We start from the raw sequence: 19,065 nt of genomic DNA, 5'->3' as shown, positions 1-19,065 counted from the left end.
TAGAAAAGCAATTTCTGCTGCAACATTCAGGCGGTAGCATCACAATTTGTCGTAAACAACATGAAAGCATGGATCCATCCTGATCGTGTGGTGTGGGGGATATTTTATTGGCAGCAATTTGGGGGCACCAATTGAGCATTGTGTAAATGCTACAACCTACCTGAGCCTTGTTGCTGACCATGTCCATCCAAGTCCACCACAGTGTACCCTTCTTCTATTGGCTACTAACAAGCCATGTCAAAAAACTCAAATAATCTCAAACTGGTTTCCTGAATATGACAATGGCTTCACTGGATTCAAATTGCCTCCCCAGTCACCAGATCTCAATCCAATAGAGCACCTTAGGGACGTGCTGCAAAGGTGCTCAATTAGTTCTAAGAGGCCCAATGATGAAGGAGTAGGATGGATGCACACTTTCATAATGTTGATCACAATTTCTGACCCTACAATCTGAATGTCGCAGAAGACTCATCAGGCTAGGCAACATTTTTCCAAATTTCTATTGTCCAATATTGTCTTGTTAAATTGTTCGTTGGTTTTCGGTTGTTGGCCTACAGGAGACTGGAGAAAAGGATGTTTGTGTGTCTTCTCATACCTTTAATAGTGGTGACTGCAGTGATAGCCCCTCTGTGAAATGCTGACAGCTACATTGAAAATTAAAACAATTCAGCACTGCATCAAAAACATTTGCAAAAGTGCTTATTCTTAGTCGTTAAGGAATATTTTGACATTGGCAAGCTCGAAGGACTAGGGATGTCTTGATGTGTGGTGCAATTGTGTTGTCATATCCTTTCCACGTCTGGCTGGGGATGGGCTTCCAGCCTAATCAGTGAACCCGATCATCATCCATCATCATGGACCCGATGTGAGGGAGAAAAAAACTCAAAATGATGTGTTTTTGTGGCAACTGCAAGGAATAGGATGTACCGGGACCTTAGACTGCATTTGTGTCTGTTGTATTCCGGGAGCTCTTCTGGGAGAATTGTAACATAGAAATGTATGTGTATCATACATGTTAACTAACACAGCCCCTATGGGACTCTGTTAATGCAGATTAAAACAATAATGATTCTTTAATTCAAATATTTACTAATAACACATATTGTGGATATTTTCAAATCATGGAAATTTGGGATTAAATCACAGCCCTTTAGTTTAAAGCGCTCCGAGTTAAATGCACGTCGAATCGGTGTTTTAATTTGAAAAACCCAACCGGAAGTGTTACTTTAACGGGCTTGACACTGGTGGTAGGAATGGCGGCTAAGATTACTAGAGGAAGGAACCCAAAGACCATGAAACTTTACTTCTAACGGCCCCGCTGAGGAATTTGTTTCCAGCGAAACGTAGAGAAGCCATCCCGTAACGGATTACCGGGAGAAGAAGTGCCACAACGGGAGATTAACGCAGCAGATGTCCCGGCCGAGGAGGTGGACGCACTTTGCGACTCGCTAGTTAGCTTAACGTTGGTGCAACTGACTTTGATTCAAGGTAGCCGCTAGCTCACTGTACTGCTAGCCAGCTGTTGGCTACTTGGCCCAACAAGTTAACTAAGTAATTAACTGTATGAAAACATTCCTTGTTTGATTATTTGACTGTTGACCAGCCGCCTTTATCAACAGATAGCATTGGCGGTTTTTATTTTATTTTCCAGAGAGTGGACTCAGGCGACAACAAGTCGACACAGCGCGCTGAGAACAGTGTCGCTGCTAACCTAGCTCGTGCAGTAACGCGAGCTAAGTTAGGTTCCTGAAGTCTCGCCCATTTTTTTTTGGATCCTGCCTTAGCCATTGGCTCTGGGCTAATCAACAGCCAAGTAGTCTGGTTTTTCGGGGTCAATTGGTGCCACAATGGAAAGTCTGACGCTTACTGATGTCGAGCAGAAATATTACTCGGATTTGTTCATCTACTGCGATACGGACAACACCAAGAAAGTGGCTTCCAATGGGAGAGTTCTTGACCTTTTCCGGGCGGCCCAGCTACCCAGCGAAGTTGTCCTGCAGGTAAGCTAGCTTTAGCGAGTGCCAGTTTTGAAAAGTGGTATCGTTAGACTGTAAAGCTGGCCAGAAAACGTGGTGCTGGTCGTGGATTTTTGATGAACTTGCCCGGCTGTCAGAGCCGACCTGTCATCCAAGTGTAGCTCTGGGTTTGGTCGTGGTGGTTAGCAATGCTGCGCAGCAGAAGAGACACACCTTCTTCTGGCTAATGTTAGCCTGAGCCAGAGAGGAGTGGGCAGCCAAGTCACATCATTTACTTAAGCTAAACATTTGGTCTCCAATTGGCATCTCATTCGTATAACATACGCTAGTATGTCTGCTCTCCAAGTATAGCCCATTGTACATAACGTTGTAGTAAATGATGTCCTCATCAGCCCCTTTGTTTCAGATTACTGCCCACTGTTTCCTGTCTTCTCACTCCATTCTAATCTGTTGTTTTGCTCACCACTGACATGATGGAAAAGCAGACCCAATGCCAGTGTCTACATGTCAATGTGATTTATAATAGCTGTTGCCTAACATACCATCAACTGTCTCAGAAATATCCTGATTTTAGGAATAATGTGTCATTCAACCTGCCCATACACAGATCTATTTTTGCTACTTGTCATATATTATATTAACGTTATTGTCACATCAACCTTGATGCCATCCACGCCCTCACTGCTTTGCCTGTAAAATTCACTAAACTAAAATTCAGCAGCTCCATTTTCATTTTTTGTGTGACTCCAGTATCGCAGCAGGCCAATATTTGCAGTTTGTGAGTCAGAATCCCTTTCAAGGTCAACAAGGGGAGCTGTGCGGTGGAAGAATTGGGCAGTATTGTAATCATCTACTTTCAAAATGTACATGGTGGTGGCCAATCAGACATGTACAGCTACAGTGTCATGTTGTAACGGGCAGAGAAAAGTGACTGGGCTGCTTTGTATCCAGACACACTCAGAATACATCCTTTGTCAGCAAGAAGGGGATCAGTCGGCTGTGGCCGGCTGTCGATGTTGTGCCTCTCAGCGCTGAAGGAATCATCTTAATGTTACAAGGTTTAACTCCCTGGGTGTCAATCATTGACAGGTTCCTGGGGCCCACATATTTATCTTGTGACCACACTGAATTATACACTCTCCCCCACAATATTGCCTTATCTCCTATGTGTTTTCTATTTGTGCACATTTTTAAACACTTTGTAGTGTCCGTCTGAATGTTCAGTCTACCATTCTGGACAAAGCCTGCTCAGCATGACGTCAAGTACAGCCAAATATGTGATAATCAGGCTTATTAGCGGCCAGTCTCACTGATCATCTGCTAATAAGCTAAGCAAATGAGACTGTTTCTTGTGTCGGTTTCTTTGTGACTTGAAGCAGGTAAACTACATCACATTAACTCAGTAAGACTGTTGAGATATATCAAGTGGTTACAATGTTGCTTGTGACCACTGAGAAGAAAAACATTTAGCCTATTGTTAAAGCAAACTCTAAGTTTTGTAACTCTTCCATGTAAAATTCTGTACGTTTTGAATAGTCTGGTTTTCTCTTCTCTCAGTAATAGTTAATATCAGAGTTTCAGATGAATACAATGTTGTTAACTGTTCCTCCTTATTCTTTTGTGTGTGGGTTTAGATCACAGAGCTATGTGGAGCCACTCGGCTGGGTCACTTCGGGCGGAGCCAGTTCTACATCGCTCTGAAGCTTATTGCCATTGCCCAGTCCGGTCTGCCCCTGAGGGTGGAAAGCCTCAACTCTGGTGAGTCCACCGATGAATTGAACCATTTATCTTAATTCAGAACCCGCTCTCATGCAAGAGCAGATTCACTCTAAGTACCGTCATATAAAACATACCAGTGACACTGGATACAAAAGCTTTTTGTGTATCTAAGGCAGGCAAAATATTGTTTCAGAAATGATAGCTTAATGAATTCGAGGAGATCATGGGACAGGGAGCAAAGAGCAGTATAGCAGTCTTCAAATTTAAAGTCTTAAAGAATGCAGTCTGTGTTAACTAATTGTAAAATCAGAAAATTATTTAATACGTGTAGCTATTCTGCATGGAAGTTAGTAGAAGCCCAATATTTGTGTAATCAGGTGCTTGACAATAAGAGCTTTCTATTTATTTTTTATGTAGTCAAAGCTCTCGAGGGTTTAACTGCAAAATTGCATTTTTCTGTTTGTCTTTGGCGTGAAAGCTCTTAAAAAATACACAAGGGAAGATGTCACTGTCACCCTCCTGAGTGAAGTTACTTGTTTGACCTGAAATATTGCAACATGAAGTTGCTGAAATTATTTCATCATTTGAATAAATATAAGGAAACCCAGGAGTGGCCACTTCCTCAAAGCAAAATGAGCGTGATGTACAACGTGATGCCTATTGGATTTGGGGATGTTTTGGGTCTTAATAAACCTTTCCCGCTTAAAGATAAGGCGGTCTCAGAAGTAGATGCAGTGAATTAAAGTCATGGATAGAATTTGGTTTAAAATGTTCACTTGTGTTGTGTTATCAGAAAGCCTAAAGCCACCCTGGTCATGCTGACATATTGAATAGAAAGTTATTCTATCTCACCAGTATACAGTGTAGTTTGTTCCCCAGAGAGCACATTTTTAATCTGTAAAATGTTCCACAGTATATTGCTAGGTTTTTGAGTAGTTTTTTTTTATATACCCATGGTTATGTGACAAATTCCTATCTTTCTTTAAATATGAGCCGATAATCTAAAAGCAGAAAAAAAACACCACCATTTGTCTGAAACAGTAGAAATATCATTGGTAAAGCGACTCAATAGTGAGGACTTTTTTTCTAATGTCACTATTTGTTCTGACATTTAACGTCATGTAAATCCACTGAAGACGAGACACACACACCTTGCTGTCTAGTGCAGCAACAGTAGCATCAATAGAGCAGCACTCAGTCCATGTTTTATTTTGAGGAAACAGTCCGACCTGTTTCCTTCTGTTTTCACACTGTTGTTCTCATACTTACCTTTGTACCTTTGTAACAACACACAGCTTATTGCGAGAAGTTCATGCTCCTTCTCAAGGCATTCTGGGTAATCGCTGGAGTCAATAACTGAAGTAGAAGCACATTAGGCACGATGGAGTGGCTTCACCATAAAAGTAAACTCATCTGTGAGAAGTAATCGATGAAGTGCACTAAACATAACCGACTGATGACATCTGGCAAACTTAGTCCAGTGCAGAGAGTCAGTCAGTCCTCCTGCTTAGTGCATCAAAGCACCTGAAATTCAATCTGAAACTAATATTTCCTCTAATTCTATGTATGGATTCCTGTCTCACCAGTCAAAGACCTGCCACTGCCCAGATTCGTGGTGGGGAAGAATGAAGCAGAGGCGAGGCACGCAGCTCTGTACCAGGACTCTGACAGTCAGGGGTTGTACCCAGCCTCTGCCGCTCCAGTAATGCCCAGACCACCAGCCAGGGGTCTCCAGAACAAGAAAGGACCCCCGGCAGCCACTTCACTTCCTGCCCACGAGGTCATCCAGCCCCTGGCACCCAGCATAGAACCACAGGTTAGTCATTTTACTCCTATCGTGTAGAGCAGTGTTTTTCAACCTTTTTTGAGCCGCCGCACATTTTCTAGATATGCCACTGGAATAGTGTGTTTTTTCCTCTGCATGTTTGAGTGTTTCTAGTAATTACGCTCAAAGTTTTTCTGCGTTTTTTCTGTCTTTTTCAGCAAAGACATTTTCTTTACTGAAACCCACAGTGTGTTGCTTGTCAGTTACATAGACCTCATCGATTTACATCTATTGTGAAATATTCGCTCGCTGGCTGCTTGAACATCCATATCGGTGATGAGCAGAGAAAAAGCTTTGACGCAGCATTTATTAGCTCGGATGTGGCATATTCAGGATGGAAATCTTGTATTAATGAGTTAGAATCTGAAAGTTAATACTCATAACATGTGAAACCATGATAAGACAGTTGAGGCTACACTTCTGCACGCTGAGCTCCTGTTTCCTCCCTGTGTGTCACATTTAAGATCTTTGAAGATTGCATGTCTGGAGATGTTTATTCTCATTAAATCTGCAGCTGTGTAGGTGTTTACTGAATGCCGTCTTTATCTGCATACATATTTCATGAGATTGATTGTATTTACGTGTGTTAGCAGCCCGAACCAACGTCCCCCTTGGTCTCCCCTGACCAGTCTCCCCCCACCTCCCCTCCCTCGTGGAGGAAACACAAGCGGCAGCCCAGTGGAGGAAACGCAGACAGACAGGCGGTGGTGGCTCCAACTGGAGCTGTGTGGACGCATTTCAGAGAACCACAAGCAGGTAACATCCACTGACCCACTGCTGCTGAATACAAGTTGGTGATGATGAATTAGAAGTGAATTTATTCTAATATACCTCCAGTGTCAGTTTGTCCAGCATCTTATGTTTCCTGCTTTTCTGTTATTCATTGCTGTCATGTTAAACTAAATATCTTTGGGATTTGGACTGTTTTTCAGAAGTCCATATGAAGTCGTAACCTTTGATTCACTATTTATTCCGTAATGCTAAGAATAATAGCTAGTTGCAGCCCAACATCAAAGTACATATGAAGACACCACAAGGTGAATGATTTTTTTTTTTTGTGTGTGGATAATGACAAAGAGAATTTTGGCAAAAAATGTGATGCCAGCTGTTTGGGAAGAGTCAGCACAGAGCATACTGGTTGTGTTTGTGTTACTTCCTGGTGTTTGCTGAGAGTAGCAGTTAGTCATTAGAGGAACAAGAGACATCACATGACCTGTGTCATGCTTTCATCAGCACAAAATGGATGGAGATATTATTTAAAAGAATGGTATGAAAATAACCCTCTCAGGACCTGCAACAATTTATTGATAAGTCTATAGTTGTTATCTTTTCCTAATTACTCATGCAATAAATATTTTTTGTGTATCATGGGATGTAAATGTTTGCTTTCCTCTCTTCCTCCCTCCAGCTCCGGTGCCCGGTGAGGGAATGTGGCCGTCCCGCTCGCCCCCGCCTCCAGGTCAGGAAAGTTGGGTCAGTTTCACAGCAGACACCCCGCCATCCATCCCAGGAATGCATCCCTCGTCAGTCCAGGTAGGGCAGTGTTACGCGTCTGTCCCTCAGTACTAAGGCTGGTCAGATGTATGTAGTTTTAAATTCTTCAGTTGCCAAGCAAACCCCTACCCTTTCATTCTGGCCCTGATGCTTAAAAAGCAGATAAAAAAGACTGCTGATCATGCAACGGATAAATGATTAGTGCTGTCAAACAACACCATCAGCTAATCACACAGCAGAAATGGGGTTTGTGGTGACAAAATAGAAACAGAAAAATAAGCTTGCATGCTATTATGGCAGGAGGTAATGCTATACGTCATCAATATATATCATGAGACTGACTCTGAAAATATTGTGACAGCCTGTGTTAATCAGCAGGGCAAATCATCAACCTCCTTCGTCAGATGGAAAATGTTCGTCAGACATTGCAAACATGGAGCGTAATCTCACTAATCGCAGTGGTGCCTCAAACATGAGCCAACATTTTATTTCGGGGCTTTATCTGCAAGAGCTAGTAGACTTAAACTCCGCAAACAACTTGTGTGACATTGCTCAGGCAAAGTGAAAAACTGTAGAAGCCTCTATGCTCAGTGCCTGATTTTAGACAGGTGACATGCTGATTTTTTTTTTTTTTAGCTTCATAGATGATGCGATTAAATCTGTCAAATTGTCATTGATGGATGGGATCTGACAATGGGCCTCTGTCGGTCCAAATTCCTTTTGCTGTGCCACATTCCTGATACTTTTATGAGAATGTATAACAGTTTATACAGTAAAAAAAACTGGTCAGAAAGTGACTACAGTACAAACAGCCACTGAAGAAACTGCACCTGAATACTTACAGGTTTTATTCCAACCCGTTTGACTTAATTATGTGCTTGATCAGACAGTTTTATTGCCAGGGAGTTTCTCACTTATTTGGCGGTTTTTGATGTATACAGTGAACAAATGCATTAATAAAATGGGAGTGAAACGGCTGCTCTGACCACCCCGTGGGATGATTAGAGCAGTGGCTGTTTTTGTTTGTGCCGTTGCCATTGCGACTGCTGGCAAGCAGCAGGCTCACTGTGCAAGCTTTAATGCTACACTGGTTACAGAAAATGATCCGAACAGCAGTGGCCAGCTGCAGCGCTGCGTCTTACCGGTCCACCCTCCTCACTCCTCGCCGCTACAGACGAGAACAAGCTCCCTCGCTAACTACCCAGCCATCCGTCTCCAGAGCTGCGACAACAATTTACAGCCCACCGACGTGTGTTGGCAACATAACAACTAGTCGGATAACCACAGAAAACAGTTCAATGTCCGTTCCTATGAAGAGACATTAAAACAAATTATTAATGAAACAATTATGTTGTTATAAAATCACAACTACAACAACTATTATTTGCTACAATTATTGTATATTCCTTGAAAAAGCTTTTACTGTCTTAAATGTGTCTGTAAATGTCCCATGTGGTTTCCCGTAGGAAAGCACAACAATACGAACGGTGGCCTCGGCAGCAATGACCAATGAGATCCAGCGACAGTCCAGCGGCTACGATGATCCGTGGAAAATCACAGACGAGCAAAGACAGTATTATATTAACCAGTTCAAAACCATTCAGCCAGACCTCACCGGCTTCATACCCGGTAGGAAAATACACACACACACCACACGCACACACAACAAGTGTATTGTGTTAATCATCTGTTTCGTTGTGTTCCAGGTTCAGCTGCAAAAGAATTCTTCACCAAATCAAAGCTACCGATTTTAGAGCTGTCACATATTTGGTGAGTCTTCACTTCTCTTGCCAGTCACCAACTCTGCTGTGTTTGTCTGTCCTGAAGATATTTAGTGTCCCATGTACAGTCGGGTCCATAAATATTTGGACATTGACACATTTTTCATTATTTTGGCTCTGTACACCACAACAATGAAGTTGAAATGAAAAAAATCAAGATGTGCATTAAGTGCAGACTTTCAGCTTTAATTTGAGGGTATTTACATTTTTTATTTCAACTCCATTGTTGTGGTGTACAGAGCCAAAATAATGAAAAATGTGTCAATGTCCAAATATTTATGGACTTGACTGTAGATGTCTCCAGTGAAGCTACGACTGGACAGCTGATACTGGCAGTATTGATGACATTGATGATTGGACAGGAACCAAGCATTACCATTTTAATGATTTAATTTACAGTGTGACATGTAGTGTGTTTAAAATCTGATGGGAAAATAATCATAATTTTCTGATGAAATGAGAATTCTGGCTTTGTATACTTTTTTAAATAAATTGTTTAAGTGATTAATTGAAGAAAAAGAAAAAATTCTTAAAGCTGATCCATTTTAAGAAAAACTCTTCTGTAGTTGCTGTGTTATGTGTTTTGTGAGGATGGCAGACTCACTAATGTCTAATGTGTGTTTTGAAGGGAGCTGTCAGACTTTGATAAAGACGGAGCTCTGACCCTGGACGAGTTCTGCGCTGCCTTCCACTTGGTTGTGGCCAGGAAGAATGGCTACGACCTCCCTGAGAAGCTGCCCGAGAGTCTGATGCCAAAGCTGATTGACCTGGATGACTCAGCAGGTACACAGTTTCTCTCTCACTGTCTCTCTCTCTTTCTCTGTTTTGCTCCTTCCCCTAATTTCATCATAAAACCCGTGAGGTTACAGCACTACAGTGTGCTCTACTGGAATCTTGTTAGTTCATCGATAGATTAACTTGGGCTGTACTTTATATGCAGCTATTGTACGTTTCTGCTGCCTGTTTTAATGTCACGTTCTCTCATTAGCTTGCCAAAACAATTAAGCTTGCAAAGAAAAACACACATGTTTTGCAATTGATATCATTGTTTTCTGTATTATAAGAGAATTGTGTTGTTTTTTTAAGAGAAAAACAACACATTAGAAAGTTATTTATCCTTCTTTTGGGTGTCAAGTTCCATGTAAATCTTTTTAGCTATGAATTGCCAAATATACAGAGTGTTTTTACTAATTTGCCATGTTCTGTGCAAGCCAGAAATGCTGTTTCTAAAACTTCTAGAGATCATTTTGCTGTTCCCCCCACCCCCATCTCATTGCATTAGTGTCATTTTTGAAGAAAATGGAAACAACTGTATACTCTTTGCATGTAAATACAAATATATTGTGTTTTTTTCCATTGTACCACATGCAGAATTCATTTGAATAATGTTCAGTGGCAATTCTCAGTTTATATTTCTGAGGGTTTGTTTGTGTCACAGAAATGTCAATGTACTGAACAGCGGTCACTTTGACCAGAGAAGGCAATTACAGCCAATGTAGTGTGACGAATGGAGAGGAGTCATAAACTCTACCTAATATACTGGTCATCACAGACCACTTAAGCTTTAGCTGTGACCCTCCCCACCGCCAAGCAAGTGTGTGTTTTCTTTATCATGGATTAAAATTCAGATATTTTTTTTTTTGGTTGGAGCCTGGCTAACCTGTGTTTTTATTTTTCGGCATTCAGAGGGCTCGGGCTCGGAGCAGACAGCTGACGTTGGATACTCGGGCTCCCCGGTGGAGGTCACCCCCAGCAAGTCCCCCTCCATGCCTTCACTCAACCAGGCCTGGCCAGAGATGAACCAGAGCAACGAGGTTCACAACACGCACACACAAAGTTTTCTTATTGTATCTTCAAACATACTGTATGCTCCATGTTTGTTTGCTTTTGCTGTGTTTGCATTTGATTCCTCATAATTAATTGCGCATTGTTAATTAGGTGCTTTTTCTCTATCCATCCGTCATGATTTGACTGCCACTTCATCCTCTTCAACCTCAAACATAATTACTGATAATTCAGCACCTCTTCTCTCACTTCCTAGACTGTGGCGTTAGCCTGCTGTTCTGTATGAAAGTCTCGTTTCAAAGCCTACCGATAATGTCTCATCGCCACGTCTTCTGGTGACGGCTGATGTCACATGACGGTAGAGGCTCAGGCTGATGATGTAAATGTGTGATGTCACTGCACTGGCTGACTGACGTGTTTTTTCTCACTGTCTGTCTGTCTCCTGCAGCAGTGGGAGACGTTTAGCGAGCGCTCCTCCAGCTCACAAACTCTGACCCAATTTGACTCTAACATTGCACCAGCTGACCCTGTAAGTCAATCACTTAGTATGCATGTTTTCACCATTAATGCACAGACATTAACCCTCTCTGGATCTCCATGAGGCCTCTCTCCTTCTCTGCCTCTCTCCTTCTTAATTTGAATTCATCATGATATGCTTTATTGGCATTATCATTTGTAAAGCGTCTTTGGGTACTTAGAAAAGCGCTATATAAGATTTAAGTATTATTATCAGTGTAACAATGGCTAAATGTCAAGTAACAACGAGATTAAAAAGAAAAACGTACAATTCATAAAACGAGAAAACAGTTTTGTGTGTGTGCCTGGATAGTGGAGGGTCTGTGTGGTTGTGGAATGAGCACCTACATGAAACTCTTCACCACACACTGAGCATCAGCGTCAGTTGTTGTAAAAGCAAGAAATTATCCAAAATGATCAAATTACAGAATTAGAAGACCAAAAGTATATATCAACGTGTGTGTGTGTATATTTATAACATGCATATAGACAGTATAACCATCTCCCTGTCTCTCTCTATATTTCTCTGTGCATGATGTTCTTTCAAAGTGTGGTATGTGTTGTGATTTTCTTAGCCTCTATTGGACATCACCTTTTTTTCTACAGTGACATCCAGCAATCACTTTACAGATTTTGACAGATACACTTTCCATATATTGTTAAATGTTGTATGTACTTAAAATTGTGTGGTGCTTTCTCATTTACATTTGAAGAGTCAAAGTCCCTTTTTGTTTTTTCCAGCATTATTTGCTCACGAATAGCTCTACACTATTATATTAATCTGGTGAGAAGTGCAGTAGTGATAACCACAATTTGCCTTATTGCAGAAATGGGCATCTTTCTTTAGATTGCTTTTGGGTACTCTGAAGTCCCAAGGAAAAAAAATAAAAAATCCCTGACCGGAACTTGAACATTGCCGTAACCCCCCCTTCCCTCCCTCAGATTTGTACTTGTAATGTTACTTAGTTAGGGAGTTAAAAGACAGTAACTCTTAAACCTCAATCATATTCAATTAGAATATTCAGAAAATGTTAAATGTCCTCATGAGATAATGGCAGTTTAAAATTATGAAAATGGGTCAACACAATCCAAAAATGTGATGAGGTCATGTGATTGTAGCGATTATACATTTGAGTCTACTTTGTTTGTCATTTGATAGGCTGCTATGTATCAAACCAAGTGGATTGATAGACGGAGGCAAAGCCTGACAAAGTAAATGGATAATAACGTGTTGTAGACTACAAACCTATCTCCAGTGAAACTTCATAAATCGGTCTTCCTCACCTCCTGTCCCCACATATCTGTCCTTCAGGACACGGCCATCGTCCACCCGGTCCCCATCCGGATGACACCCAGTAAGATCCACATGCAGGAGATGGAGCTGAAGAGGACTGGCAGTGGTGAGACAACCTCCGGCCTCAAGGCTGGCTCTCCATGGCATAGATTACGATTTCATGAATCATTTATTAAGTTTTTCTCGTCACCATGATCACTTGACTCAACACCTCTGGCCTCCCTGTTTTTGCTCAATTCTTCAGACCACAACCACCCGACCAGTCCCCTGCTGGCTAAACCTCCCGAACTGTCAGAAGAAGACGGTGATTTACCTGCCTCCTTGAAGTTCGTAGCTGCCAACACTGTAGGTGAGTAAAGGATGGGCTGCTGTGAGATAATAAATGTTTACAAAAGAGAACTCCACCGAAGCACAGATATAAAAAAGTATAAAAAAAAAAAGGGCATATTTCCACACATTTCTCTTTCGTGTCCAAACCTGACGCCTACATTACCCACAGTGCAACTTGATCGCAGGCCATTCAGTCTGAGATTGAAGTGTGTTATGCTAGTGGCAGCTGTAAATGTATAATAATCAGTAGATTATTCAGATGTTTATGGGATGTTTTTTGCGTGTGTCTGCGATGAAGGTGATGGTTACAGCAGTTCAGACTCCTTCACCTCTGACCAGGAGCCAACCACAAGACAAAGGTCAGTGGCTATCACGTGTTTTGAGTTTGCTTCTGTTCTTTATTGTTGGGTTTTATGTTGTTTTCTTACTTCTGTTGAACAATCACTGTGGACGTCTTTGAGTTTTGTATCTGTTTATCTTTGTTTTTGACCATCTTTCCACTTAGATTACCATCCACTCTGATAAACTGCGCAGGAAATGGATTAAGTAAATGTAAATCCTATCCATAACTCCAGAACCATAAATGCTTGTCTTCAGGTCTCAGTCAGGAACGTCTCCAGAGGCTCTGAAGGTGGTAGCCCCTCCTCCACCTCCACCCCGCCCCCACGCCTCTCACTCTCGTTCCTCGTCTCTGGACATGAACCGCACCTTCGCTGCCGCAGTTGTTGCAGGACAACCACAATCCTCTACGATAGCGTACCCGCCCGCTGTGCCTCCTCGACCGCTACCCACACAGGTAAAAACAAATCATGAGGTTCAACTGCATCTCATCATGAATCCTGCATCAAGTGTAATCTTGACAATATGAAGGCCTTCACCCTACTCCTCTCTCCCTCTTTCTAGACATCAGCACCACACACGGGGCTTCGTGCAGAGGCTGAAGGTGCACCAGGAGGCGGTGCGGCGCTTACCGCCACCACCTCCCCCCAACAGATTCCCCAGCAGCCCAACTTCGCTGACTTCAGTCAGTTTCAGGCCTTCGCTGCATCTGAACAGCCTTCCAGTCTGCCGGAGGTCGATGTACACAGTGAGCCCGGACAGGTATGTTGTCACCTGGAGTTTGTGTGTCTCTGTCACTAAGTAGTTGTTCATTATAATCCTTTCACTATTAACTCTTGATACTTGACCATGCTGTGAGGAACGCCGCTCTTCTCTCATTCTGAACTTCCTGAAGGCACGTTGACATCTGTCATCCTTTAATTGACGATGCCATTCAGTGTTCAAAGCCTTCACAACGAGTCATCATGCAAACAATCAACTGTCTATTAAAATAACTTTATCTTTAACTTTATATTTAGCAAAACAGTATCATCTAGTTAATTTTGCATTCAGATAACATTGCAAGGGTTCTTCCATTTATCGTTGCGCAACAGCCACGGATGATAACTATTTATTATTTCCAATAAGAATAATGACCTTGACAGTCGGCGCTTTTCCATTATAACAACAAGTCTTAAGGGAATTAAAGTTCTGATCATAATTCAGTTAATTTGATGGATGTATGTCCCAAAAAAAATTTGAGCCATAATTTTACAGATAAACTGTCATGTTTTTTGTATTAGCAAGTGGAGAAGTCATTGGAGGGAGCCGGCCCTTTAAGAACGGTCAAGAGCGACGGCCAAGCAGATGAGAGAGCCTCCGCTACTGTCAACTCTGTAAGTCAACAGGAAAATGTGAACAAACTGAATATATTATCTAATACTTCCAACAGTACAATCTGAACAATATTTACAACATGTAATGAAGATGCATGTCTTGTCTTTGGTAAATAGTGTGAACACATTTGCAGAATAGTAACAATTGTATTAATGTGATAAAGTTAAAGATAAGTAGAGGCTGCAGCTAACCATTATTATTTTCATTGAAGATTAAGCAGCCGATTTACTTTTATTATTTTGATTATTTAATTGATTTGTTTCTTATATAAATGCTGATCATAGTAATATTTTTTTTTCACTTTTTCCCTCCCATCAGGCCAAAGGTTCTGGGTCTGGTCCGCTAGCGCCTCCTCCAAAGCCTGTGCGGCGAAGGTTGAAATCTGAAGACGAGCTTCGACCAGAGGACGAGCAACATGGTCCGCAGAAATCAAACGTCATCGCTGCCGTCCTGGCCACTCAGCCCTCCATACCCAGGTAAAAACTTGGTTGGTTAACTTTGGAAGTTATTGTTTAATTTAGTTTTTGTATGTATTTTAGTAATACATCAATTTAAAAAAACGTGTGTGTGTGTTTTCAGGTCAGTAGGAAAAGACAAAAAGGCAATTCAAGCTTCAATCAGAAGAAACAAGGAGACGAACACAGTGTTGGCACGACTTAACAGTGAACTGCAGCAACAGCTGAAGGTACGTAGGATTCAAACGTTTTCCTTCAGTCTCTTTTTCCCTCTGGCGAAAACAAAAAGATCACTGATAACTTGTCATTATCCAGGACCTGCTTGAAGAGAGGATATCCCTAGAAGTCCAGCTGGAGCAGCTCAGACCTTTCTCTCATCTTTAACCAACGTGAGGAGGAAAACTCTGCTGTAGTGAAGCAAGGCTGTGGCCCTCAGTGTGACTCCCCCGCCACCCCTCCCTCCTCCTCCCACCGTCACGGCTTTCCCCGGAGGCTCCGACCTGCTGCAGGGTGCTCCCTTAAAACTCTTGCGCTCAATCACACACTTAATTAATCAAAAACCGGAAGGACCTGAGAGCACAGTCTTACCACGAGGAGGAGGGGGGCAGGAGTGTGAGGGGAGGAGACTATACAAACTGGCACTTTTCAATTTTCTCTAAAGAGAGGTGAACGCGAGGACGACAGCGGACTGAGAAACGGTTCGCAGCGGCGGACAAGACGCTCCTACTGCGAGTGTCGTCTCAAGACAAACTGCTGGTGTCGGATTACTTTACTCTCTGAATGACTGAAGAAGAAAGGCGGCGTGTGTTTGGTGTGTGTGTGTGTGTGTGTGTGTGTGTGTGTGTGTGTGTGTGTGTGTGTGTGTGTGTGTGTGTGTGTGTGTGTGTGTGTGTGTGTGTGTGTGATCATGTGTATTTGTGTTCCTGTTTATTGACTTGCTTGAATCTAGCACCGATGTGTTTATGCTCCCTTAAGGGAAAGACTCCTCAGCACCAAACTCCTGTTAAAATCAGGCAGATTTAAAGAAGCAGTGTAGTACTTTTGTGACATACACTTTGCTTTCTTTCATAGAGAAGATCCATATCAATCTCATGTGTGTTAGTGCAGCTTAGCTTAGCATAAGCAGGGGGAAACAGCTAGCCTGGCTCTATCCAAAGTTCCAAACCACACTTCCCACACCTAAAATTCATTTTTAAAAGTTGTTTTTTAGTTTAGGAGTTAAATGCTAGAACTGTTTGAAATTGCTTCGACTGACTATAGAAGAAACCTTATTTGTATTTCTCAAAAAGTAGAATTATTCCTTTAAATGTCTTATCATTTAATATCATTTATTGGCACATCTCCTTTTCTACTGCCTTTGTGGAAAACTCTGAAAGCATTTCTGATTTTTAAATATCACCAAAGATCATCTATCTATTGAACATTCACCCATCTTCAAATACTCTGCTAACACATAGATCAAAGAGATGCTACCACACATACGTCGGAGGCTTTTTAAAACATTCTACATCGGGAGGCTACGTCTGCCAGTAAGCGAGCTTAAAATGTACCCTTTTTTTTTGACTGGGGTTTGGTGTGGTTTGTCTCATTAAACATACTGGGCTACTTCTGGACAGGAATTGTGTGTGTGTTTTTGTGAGGCCTTAAACAGCTAAATCCTCATGGTGAAGGCTATTTTTTTTTTATTTTTTTTTTTTACTCATCCTGTGATATGAATTCAGCCCACTTCTCTTGTTACTGCCCCTTGAAGTCTACTGTGTGTGTGATTGTATATTGATGGCCAGATGTGGTGAAAGATTGTCTTTTTATTATTATTTTTCTGTTTGTTAAACAGTGTCCGGGGTTAGATGTGACTAAATGGTTTAACTTTATGCCAAATGACTGAACTATCCCCCTGCTCGCGCACCTCTGTGTTAGCTCCGTGTAGAAAAGAACAGCGACCTCTTTTCCCCTCCTACAGGTTTATCTTGATTTATTTTCAAACATAACAGTGCATCGACATCTCGTCTTTCTTTTAAACATCTTAAACTCGGTTGCTGCGGTCATTTCCTGTCTTTTTACCTTCACCCGGCTGGGAAACAATTTAGTTAAACATCAATCACTTGAAGGGGTTGAAGGTATTCCAGCTGCTAGACTGCAGGAGGCGGCATTTGTGAAGAATTGTGTTACTGATCGGGGAGAATTCCTCCTTTTTGATTTTTCTTTTTTCGATCAGCAACAGATCCAAACCGATTGTGCGGATAAGAGTTGATATTGGTTTAAAGATTCTGTTTTCTAATCGGGCAGTCGGCACTATGCAAGCACGGGCGATACATCCTCACAGACCAACTCTGCTTCTGTGCTGGTACTATGATAGTAGCAACTGTGTGAACAGTGTACTCTGTATCTTAGATCTTCCAGGACACCATCTACTGTATGTTTGTGATTCATTTGGCCTTTCTCTTTCCCTGGAGCTCCCCTCCCCTCCTCCAGTGTCTTATCAGGACACGTTCAACCCAAATCTGCAAGATGTGACTCTTGCTGGGTGTAGATGAAGCTCAACAGGATTACATCAGAGACCAGTCAGCACAATGGGAGACCTGAATGACCCAACTGCACTTTGAACTTAACCCCGCCCAACCGCCTTCTTTTTTTTCTATTTGTATTTATATTACATCCCTCTTCTGCTTTCTTTTAACGTTTGCATGTTGGTCTCGTCTTTCCACATGCATTTATAGAAAAAAGAAAAAAAGCTTTAAGAAGAAAAAGATAATGATGAACCACTCAAGTTTTATCTTCAGTTTGTTTTGTCCCCAGAGCTTCCTGTGTGTTCGTGAAGAACCCTTCTTCTACTAAAGCCTTACTTCCCGACTGGCGTTCAGGTTTCCGCGGCGGCTGACTGACCTCTCTTCCTTGTTGTATCAAGGGTCGCCTTTTTTTTTTTCTTCTGCTGTTGAGGATGATGATTTACTTGGTGTGTGTGTATGTGTGCCTGTGTTACATTGATCCAGACCTGGAACTAATACCATTTTAAAAATCCTTTGTTTGCTAGCACAATAGCTCCCCATTCATCTTAAACCCAAAAGGCAATCTAGGCAGGCAGGAGCAATCACAAAGTCTTTGATGGGATTTTGAATGCTATATGCTCCCAGCTCTGTGTTGTATATTGTATATGATACACACTTTTTGGACTCATATGTACATTTGCATTAATGGCTGACTAACAGCGAAAGAATATTCTATTTAATTTCTTCTCTTGGCTGTGGGATCCTAGATGTTTAACTGCATGGATGTACTGTATCTCTGCAGAGTCAACTAGCAGCTGTGTGATTTTTACACAAAAATAAAAACGGCACAATATTTTAAACACTGCTCTCTTTGCTTGTTAAAGGTGCCCGTTTCACCTTTGCCTCTTTATTAGCAGTCAGGTCCCACATGACACATTTCTGCCAAGGTTAGAGCAGTTTTGGGATATTTTGCACAAGATTTTTCTATTAACTTTTTAAAAAGCATATTTAACGTTAAAACAAAGCTATTTTAAAAGATTCTCACCTGTCCCGAGTTTGACAGTTTGTCTTTCTACTGATAGTTATTGAATAGATGGGGGGATTAAAAAAAAAAATCCCAAACATTGTTGTTTGCGTAGCAATTAATAGTATATCTGATAATACTACATAAATATGAAAGTGAAGTACTCAAATCCAACAAGGATAAGAGAAGAACTTAGTGACGAGCAGACGATGAAGATGCAAGGATAAGGACGGAAAAAACAAGCTACAGCCTAGTCTTCAAGTTCAAGAGGTCTGAAGGACAGTCTAACAGGATGCAGCTGAGCTGAGAGGTAACAGTTCAGTGTTCACCTGCTTCTCTATTGAAGCCTTGTTGAGCCATATTCAGAGCACTTCTAGAGCAACACATCTATTTGCTATCAAGGTTTTTTTATTTGCCATTTGTGCATAGAGCAACAGTCCAGTCACATTGGAAAGTAGAGTAATGTCTCCCTGAGCAGAGAACCAAGTCACTCCCCCTCTGTTGTAATGAGCTTCTGTGTGTAACATTATAAGGCTGCTGTACTCTGCATGTTAGTGCATGTGAACGAGCCACTGTTGGCACCGTTTGCTATGAGAGCCTAGAGGACACATTTCTCTTATTTTCTCGATTAGCACCCTGGGCTCCCTTAAGCGTAACAGTTAAG

At 41.7% G+C, this 19,065-nt stretch overlaps 1 protein-coding gene across 1 annotated transcript; it reads left to right on the top strand.

Moving 5' to 3' along the window:
- Nucleotides 1–1,847: 1,847 nt before the first annotated feature.
- reps1 (RALBP1 associated Eps domain containing 1) lies at nucleotides 1,848–15,452 on the top strand (the record flags this gene model as incomplete). The annotated part of the gene is made up of 19 exons (XM_079215471.1): nucleotides 1,848–2,000; nucleotides 3,611–3,734; nucleotides 5,282–5,511; nucleotides 6,111–6,276; nucleotides 6,929–7,053; nucleotides 8,481–8,643; nucleotides 8,721–8,784; nucleotides 9,424–9,578; nucleotides 10,482–10,609; nucleotides 11,029–11,109; nucleotides 12,409–12,496; nucleotides 12,635–12,739; nucleotides 13,019–13,079; nucleotides 13,318–13,516; nucleotides 13,624–13,821; nucleotides 14,343–14,435; nucleotides 14,755–14,912; nucleotides 15,016–15,121; nucleotides 15,207–15,452. The coding sequence occupies 19 exons, from the start codon at nucleotides 1,848–1,850 to the stop codon at nucleotides 15,273–15,275; spliced, it is 2,466 nt and encodes an 821-aa protein (XP_079071597.1). The 3' UTR covers nucleotides 15,276–15,452.
- Nucleotides 15,453–19,065: the final 3,613 nt, after the last annotated feature.

The sequence above is a fragment of the Taurulus bubalis genome (genome assembly GCF_910589615.1).
Source record: "Taurulus bubalis genome assembly, chromosome: 3".
Taxonomy (NCBI): Eukaryota; Metazoa; Chordata; class Actinopteri; order Perciformes; family Cottidae; genus Taurulus; species Taurulus bubalis.
Note: the sequence above shows the minus strand (reverse complement) of the source record. Positions and strands in the feature narration are given on the sequence as shown.